The 8457-nt window shown below is 26.8% G+C and overlaps 1 protein-coding gene, 1 long non-coding RNA gene and 1 other non-coding gene across 3 annotated transcripts; 2 read left to right on the top strand and 1 right to left on the bottom strand.

The window, feature by feature from the left end:
• The first annotated feature begins 721 nt into the window (after positions 1–721).
• Positions 722–795, top strand: LOC115708481 (small nucleolar RNA R66). Its single transcript, XR_004009980.1, has one exon. It is a non-coding gene; the product is annotated as a small nucleolar RNA R66 (small nucleolar RNA).
• Positions 796–2238: 1443 nt separating this feature from the next.
• LOC115703998 (probable inactive purple acid phosphatase 1) lies at positions 2239–2855 on the bottom strand. Its single transcript, XM_030631222.2, has 3 exons — positions 2778–2855; positions 2599–2689; positions 2239–2504 (listed from the first exon to the last, which is right to left on the bottom strand). Exons 1-3 carry the CDS (start codon positions 2834–2836, stop codon positions 2283–2285), a joined length of 372 nt encoding a protein of 123 aa, XP_030487082.2. The 5' UTR covers positions 2837–2855; the 3' UTR covers positions 2239–2282.
• Positions 2856–3029: 174 nt separating this feature from the next.
• On the top strand, positions 3030–3790 carry LOC133039950 (uncharacterized). The gene is made up of 3 exons (XR_009688896.1): positions 3030–3225; positions 3296–3468; positions 3566–3790. It is a non-coding gene; the product is annotated as an uncharacterized LOC133039950 (long non-coding RNA).
• The last annotated feature ends 4667 nt before the right edge of the window (positions 3791–8457 follow it).

Consider the following 8457-nt stretch of genomic DNA (forward strand, 5'->3'; position numbering starts at 1 on the left):
ACAACTCTCTTTCCCTCTCGTTCTCTCTTGCGATTTCGAAGAACTGAAGGTCTCTTGCAATTTCGAAGGTCTGAAGCTCTCTGTTTCGAACCGGCGATTTTCCCACCTCCGTAAGTCTCTCTCTTTCCCTCTCTTTTTCTCTTGCGTTCTCTCTCTCTCTCAGTCTCTCTGTGTAGGTTAGGGGTGTTTGAGAGGTTGATTTTCCCATTGATTATAGTTAATTTTCAATGTCTAAAACAGATTTGAATTTTTTTTTTTTTGAGAACAAATGTTAAACTAGAATATGATGATTTATCAAGTAGAACCCTCGAACAATCTTGAAGAAAGAAACAAATATTGTACACAAAGTTAAATACCCCAACCCACTTCATCTTCGTCAATGCAATTCGTCTAGTCTCATCTCATTCTCAAAGCTCTCTCGTAGTTTTTTTAACTTAGGGTTGCATAGTTATCTGAAATTTTCAATGGGTGCCTCTTTAAAGGACACCTTATATCTTGTTTTGGTTGATTTAAGGATTAATTTGGTCCTATATTTTCAAAAACGAAAGAGGCCCAAAGTTTTGCAGGAAAGTTGAGTCACTTCGCCTTCGAACTTTACCAGGCGCAGTGAATATTTATTCTGCTATATTTAGTCCTTTGAATTCAACCCATTTTTCCAATTATCGATTTTTTTTTATTATTTGTGTTGTGTATGCAAATTTTTGATTGATTTTGTTAGGGTTCCGATGATGGCATGAAATCTTTGAGACCTGAATCTCCTAATTGATGACATCTACAAGCATAATCGCTGAGGATCACTATTTTTTATGAATTTAGATTTATGTTTAAGAAATGATTATTTGTGGGTATTGCAATAGAGATGATGAACATGCACTGGGCTCTGAGCAGTTGTATATACTGTTTATCTTTGCATATACACCATTTTTTTCTTTTTTGAAACTTCTATTTTTTAAGTTTGTTCGTAAAATGCTATATGTAAAGCCAAATTGTTTGTTTTCTGGGTATTGATTAAGTACAAGGTTACCACTTTTTGTCATACATACGATATAAGTTTTATAATTATTGATATTAACACTAGTTGGTTGAATTAAGAGTACTTTTATTCACAATGCAGCTTTTCAATTGTGGTAGTATCTTTCGTAAAAATTGCTTGAACGCTAGCTTGGAATTGGTAAGCTACTCAAAATTTATTTTTTTTATATTTTATAAATCCTAGAAGAGTTTGAATATCCTAGATATTCATCCATAGTGAAGTAAGTTCTGGAATTGCATGACTGCGGTCGGATGGGTGGTAATATTTGTACTGTTAATTATAGTTTTGTTTGTTTGTATTATTGTGGATGTTTTAATAGATTAATTGCATGTTTAAAATGTTCGGGAACGTCCGAATTATAGATGTTATGCTACCGAAATTTCAGTAAAAATTTCAGTAGGATTAGTATCACTACAAGAAAAAACACTTTTCATAAGACCAAAATAGTGTTATGAAAATTTACCGTAACAAATAGTTGGAGGTACATATCCAATTACAATGCAACCACAATCTATGAAACAATACACATAATTTAAAACAACAAAACATAAATATTAGATTAGTTATGCTATAATAAAAAAATTAAAAAAAAAATGCAGCAATTATTTCTTTGATTAATGCAAATGATGTGTAATTTATCATCAAAATGTAAAACAATTGCATATAATTTAAATACAATATCCATAAGAATATAAATTAGATTAGTTAATCTGCTATATATCCCCTTATTTGCCCATTATTTTATTGCTTTCTCTTAGTTTAATTTTAAATCTTCAAAAAAAAAATTATTTTCACAACTAGGAATTCAATTGTCTAGGCAAGACACCTTAGTAGTAAAATTTCACAACTAGTTGTGTCAAATGCTGAAAAAATCGTTTTGGTCGGTTTGCATCTTTGGGGCCAACTGTTGATTCTTTCATTTGGGCAGTCAGGTGTGGTTTTAGGACCACGTGGCATTAAAGCTGTAAATGATACACTTCTAAATTTGCTACATCCCTTAACTTGGTCCAATGCTTAAATTCAGATTTTCTATGTATACCCAGAAACATATGTTTTGCTTTGCGGAACAAAAGAATAAGTCTCAGAAATAATTGTTATTCCATTGATGCAGCTGACCATGGAGTGAGTGGCTGCCATTAGTACTGTCATTGCTTAGCAGTGGCTTTAATTTTTACTTTGTTGGCCAATAATAAGGGTTCAACTTCTTTAGCAAAATCTGTATCACTAAGAATAATTAACTATGATTAATTTAAATAGTTCGGGATAAGAGAAAATGACTTACATCATTAGGGAACTTGTCAAGAGAGAAGCCAGCCATACCAATAACTGCACGAACTGGTGCACTATAGTTATTATGATCATATGAATCAACACCATTTTGATCCTTATTAGGCATAGCCAAACAAGAATTTTTGTAAACAGAACAAGTCCTCTCATAGTTATGGACATGTCCAAACAGAACCAAATCAACCTACATACATACATAAATATCAAAATTCCATTTGTAATAATAATCACTAAGAACAATTTATAGTAAGCAAAGAAATTAAGGCTTTAATTTTTACTTTGTTGGCCAATAATAAGGGTTCAACTTCTTTAGCAAAATCTGTATCAACACTAAACAGTCCAGTTGAGGAAATGTACATTGGTCTGTGCCTGAAATAATATGAGTTAAAAGAGTACATATTAGATTTGTACTTATAATCAAATATTGGTTTTCAATGATTAATAGCTAATTGTTTACCCCATAAATATTAGCCAAGGAATTTTAGCTCTATTGATAGAAGCCATGTCCTTTTTCATCCATAGGTACTGTTAAGAAAAGGTAATTACTGCCTTGTTCAATGGAATACCAAGGCTTATCCTTGGCAAGTGTTGGCATTTGAAAATATGGAATTCATTAAAAAAATAACAAATGCCAAATTAATAAGCTCGAAATAACAATGTCAGCGAATGATGGGTATGCAACCTGAACAATGGTTGATATGTCCGTGGAATTCAGAGTAAGTATGTTTTTATATTAATAAATGTAACAAACTAATGGATCGATTAGTGAGTTGACTGAATTAACATGTTTTGTTCTGTAGTGATCACTGGTTGACAATTATGATTCATGCCAATAGTCAAAGTGTTGCATATCTTGACTCGACGAATGACTTTATCCGAACTGATATTATGAAATGTATCCAAAAGTAAGTTATAATTTTTTAAATTTAGATTATGTTACAAATCAATTCATTAATTAATTTCTTTTTTGTTTAGTGTTGTGGACATGTACAGGATCGAAAAAAAATATACGAAACAAGGGTCCAGTAAAAATCAACCAATACACGTGTCGACAGCAGCCGGATGGAATACAATGTGGTTATTATGTTATGAAGATTATCCAGAGTTTCATGACGGTTGTTAATCCTGCAAGTTTTTTGAAAAATCATGTAAACATAAATAACTACTCTTCTCTATTTAGTTTGTATTTTAATTATAGATACTTTTAATATAATGATTAATGTTTTTTTATCTTTTGTTTTACAGTTTAAGTTAGATGCTCCCTATAGTAACGAGGAGATCAATGCCGTACGGGATGAGTTGGCCGAATTCGTGAAGCCTTTGATTATAGATTAAGTACTTAAGGTTACTACACTTTTGATATAATACATGAGTAGCAAGTTTTATGATTATTGTTATCTTTTGCATATATTATTAGTTTATATTTAGTTTACGATATACATGGAATTTAAGTTTTAGAATCGATTTTATTAACAATTTTGGTATTGTGTGATTAATTAATAGAATCGATTACTAATTTAATATAAGTTTTAAAAATATTATTTTAATTTTTTTTGTATTATGTATTTACTATTATGTAGAGTTATTCTAAAATTTGATAATGCAGGTGGGGAAAATTGCATGAAAAATTTGCAATTTTCCCTTACTTATATTTGTGCTTCATTTTATAAGTGACGCAATAGGTAAAAAAAAAAAGTATTTTCGTAATAGATATGGCATTTTTAAACCGACGAAATAAGTTTTTTGTGACAGTTTTAAAATGCCATGAAACATTTAGCGTCATTTTTTAACCGACGCTGAAAATAAAATAGAAAAGAAATTATTTAGCGTCGGTTTATAAATGTCGAAAATTATTTTTTGCGTCGTTTGAAAAATGACGCTAATAAAAACTATTTGCGACTACGGTATATACGTCGGTTTATAAAACCGACGTAAATTCTTTAAGTGTCACTTAAAAACAGACGTGAATAGTGAATTTTGTAGTAGTGAGTGCAAGTGGATCCTGGTCACAGAATACCAAACTCATATTCCATACAGTTTGAATCCATTGATAGAAAATGGTTATTAAACACTTGGAAAGTGTAACTGTATTGCTTCATGGAAATAGAAATATAAGAAAATTTATATTTGGATTCTAAAATTAAAGTCAAAGACTTAAATTCAACCAAATATAATGAGTAATTCTATCTTGGACCACCACTACTAATTTAACTCTAAGTCAAATTTGCCCATAAAGTAGGAGATTTCTAAGATTGAGGATTTATATCAATTGGGAATAGAATTTCGGGATTATAATCTTATGCGTTATTTAATTTCTTAAGAGACCATTGATATGAAATGATTTATAGACCATTCATCCAATGATATGTTATTGAGCTAATTCGAAATGAATAAGCTAAGAGGAATTAGGATAATTTCGTTGTTTAAATAAGAATCCAACGATGCTTTGATTAGCGAAAGTCAAAGTAATCTTATTTATACAATCTTCTTGTTTCATATTGTAAAAATACTAGTCTAAGGTGACATCAATTGATGAACAGCTAGATGTTGCATATACAATATTTATCTTTCGAGATCTTACACTATTATGTATGTCTAATGGTGAAAATCCACTAGGGATTTATCTCATTAGATAAACAAATCAAGTTAGATCAACAATGAAGATTTGAAATTAAACTACAATATAATAACAGAAAATAACATGGTTCAATATAAAGTCATACACAATTCAGAAATTATTAAACATATAGCAAGTAGGAATGACCAGTGAAAATACTAAAATATACAATCCTAAATAATTTTCAAGGTTTCCAACAAACTGATACAGTGTCCCGGTAGGCGAGAGTCAAAGTATTATTCATTGAATAGAGTTGTCAGCTCATCTAAAATAGAAACCATTCTAGCAACCTTTTATTCGATCAAAATAAGAATCCAATGTTATCCCGGTAGGCGAGAGTCAAGGTTATTCTCATTTTATGAGCTTCCACCATTGTTTCATGTTTTATAAGTTTATCTCTAAGTAGTCACCGTAGGGGAGAGTCTAATAGAGACGAAAACTTACAAAACACTTATCAAATGAGATCTTACGGTGTTAAATGCGTTCAACGAATAACCATCCAGAGGGGGACGAAGTCTTGCTTCTCGAGGTTATATTGAAAACATTTAACTATTGTAAGACCAACAATGAAGATCAAATATCTTAATAATAATAAAGCTCATTATTTAAAGAGAGTTGTATTTTCATTGATACTTATTTTAATCTATTTATTTTAAATATATATTTATTAATTAAAATTTCCAATTTAGAATGAAAAATTCTAAATATAAATTTTAATTTAATATTTATAAATTTTACTTAGATGGATATGAAAATAACATGAATTATTTCCATCTTAGTAATAATTTCCAATAAATATTTAGAAAAATATTCAATTTAAGTTGTTACAAAATTAATTTCAATTAATTTACAACTCAAATTTAATTTTCTATAAATATATATTGCATTCTGAAAAAATTAAAGTATTTAAGAATACAATTTTGAAAATGCATGTTAAAATAAAAATAAATCCTGGAAAAATTATTCTAATTTAATGTTGGCCCAAAATTAATTAATAAAATTAACTTACAACAAAAAATATAATTTTCCTATTTAATTAAATATGTATAAGAAAAATTTCAAATATTTAAGTATGATGATGAAAATCAACTTAAATATTAATTTTCTATTTAATTAAATACACTAGAAAAATACTTCAAGCAAAAAATATCACCTATCTAGATTTTCCTTTGACTAATTAATTCAATTTCTAATAATATACTTTAATTCATTTATTTTAAATTAATCAATAAATGAAAAAATCATTGATTTAAGTTGGTCCAAAAATTAATTAAAATAAATAATTAATTTACAACTTAATCGATTTTTCAAGATAAAATTCGAAATTCCAACATTTAAGAAATGCAATTTCGAAATTTGATTAATAAAAAAATATATATATTTTGAAAATTATTTAAATTTAGTTGAAAAAATAAATTTCAACTAAAAATAATTTTCTATTTAATTAAGTGTCATGAAAAAGAAATATTTAAGTATCATGAAGAAAATCAACTTAGATATTTGATTTTCAAATTAATTAAATGTATTAAATTCAAGAAATAAATAATTAAGTGTAGAGAAGGCTTAATTATTAATCTCTAGTTTAATACTAGGAAAAAATATACTTAAAATAAATTGTACCAAAATTAATTATTTAAATAATTAATTTCACAATGTATAATATTTTTCTATTTAATATTAGAAATAATAAGTAGTCTAGAAATAACTATCTAGGAAATACTTATTTGACTAAGTATCTTTTCCACAAAATTTGAAAAAATATCTAATTTAGGTTGTATTAGAAAAAATCTAGAACCTAAATATTTTTCAAATTTAAATTTAATTAAATATCAAAAATTAAGTTGTAACCACTTAATTTGAAAATATTCTATTTTAAGTTAATATTCGAAAAGATATTAACTTAAAAAATATCTAAAATATTCCATTTTAAGTTAATATTCGAAAAGATATTAACTTAAAAAATATCTTAAAGAATCTTAATAACCAATGCCTAAAATTCCTCAACTTAATTTTGAAATTTTAAATCCAAAAGATATTCAGATTTAAGTTGGTTAGTTGTAGATAACTAAATATCAACTTAAATAGGAATATTTAATGAAAAATTTAAATTAAGCTTCAGAAAGAATCTAGATGGTTATAATTCTATATTTAATTAAATACAAAAAAATACATATAGTTTAGCTTAGAATAAAAAATTCTTTAAACTATAATTTTCTTAAATTAATTTCAAAAATAAATGAAATTAATTATGTTGTTAATCAATTTTATTAGGTTAAACTAGTTTAATTAACTTAGTACAGTTATTCAAATCAGGCAAATGGGCCTTCACAATTGGGGTGGTTCATGGAGGGGGTGCTGGGTTCAGTATGTCGTACCCACTACTATGGCTCCCAACTCTCACACAAGGCCCAAAAGAGAGCAATTTAAACTTAAAATGAACAACTATTATAAATTGAATAGGCCCAAAACTAAATGGGCCTAAATAAAATCTATCAAGAACTATGATATTTTATTTAGCAACAACAACCTATATGCATCTATAATGAAATTAAACACATAGGCTCACACAGGCACACTTTGGATGGGTCCTATCATGTTGCTAGGTCATACACAGATGAAAGAAGATTGTAAATATACCTGTTACAAATTATTTACTTGACCAAGGGAGCCATGAGTTAAAATCAGATCATCGGATCTGTCAACAAGTTAACCATGGCTATTTGCAATCAAGCAATAATAGGTTTTGAAAACTTACACACAAGCTAAAACACATACTCCTGCAACAAGGTTAGTTAGACAGTTGGATGTAGGATTTATTTAATTTTAAATTAAATAATTAATTTCGAAATAAATAATTAATTAAAAAAATATATTTTCGAAAAATTTAAAAAAAAATTGAAAAAAAAAATCGAAATTAAATTAAAAATTTTAAATTTAAAATTAAACCTTCAATTTTGAAAAATTAGGTTTCAACCAACCTAAATATCATTTCAAAATTTGCAAACTACTTTTAAAAATTAAATGTTATTTTATAAATAAAAAATTAAAAAAGATAAATGAATATCTTTTTCAGATTTTAAATGTAATTTAAATAAACAAAATAACAAAATTTAAAAGTTAGCAAAATATCTTACATCTATTTAAAATTACATGATTATAGTTATCTTATTTTAAATTTAAATAAGGCCAAATTATTTAAAAAAAAAAAGATTTAATTTAAAAATTTAAAATCTCACCTTAAATTTAAAAATAAGATAAGATATAATCAAATTTAAAAATAAGATAGATAATTAAGCAAAAAAAGATAGATATTTACTATTTTTCAAATTCAAATTACACTAATATCATGAATTAAATTTTAAAAAATATTAATTAATTTAATTATGATAATTAGAATTGAATTAGGAATAGTAAATGTATAAATACAGAACTACACAAAAAAATCGGAAGTTAATTCCATGAAAAAGCATGAAAAAACGAAGAAAAACGAAAAAATTGCAAGCTGTACGGACGGGATGTT

Source organism: Cannabis sativa, chromosome 1 (assembly GCF_029168945.1).
Source record: "Cannabis sativa cultivar Pink pepper isolate KNU-18-1 chromosome 1, ASM2916894v1, whole genome shotgun sequence".
Lineage (NCBI taxonomy): Eukaryota > Viridiplantae > Streptophyta > Magnoliopsida > Rosales > Cannabaceae > Cannabis > Cannabis sativa.

Excerpts from the sequence above, each read along its gene's own strand:
- LOC115703998 (XM_030631222.2), bottom strand. The coding sequence starts at position 2,836 with ATGAAAAAGGACATGGCTTCTATCAATAGAGCTAAAATTCCTTGGCTA. Across the intron at positions 2,690-2,777 it reads CCTTGGCTAATATTTATGGG|GCACAGACCAATGTACATTT; the intron begins GTAAACAATTAG and ends ATATTATTTCAG. Across the intron at positions 2,505-2,598 it reads CCTTATTATTGGCCAACAAA|GTTGATTTGGTTCTGTTTGG; the intron begins GTAAAAATTAAA and ends GTATGTATGTAG.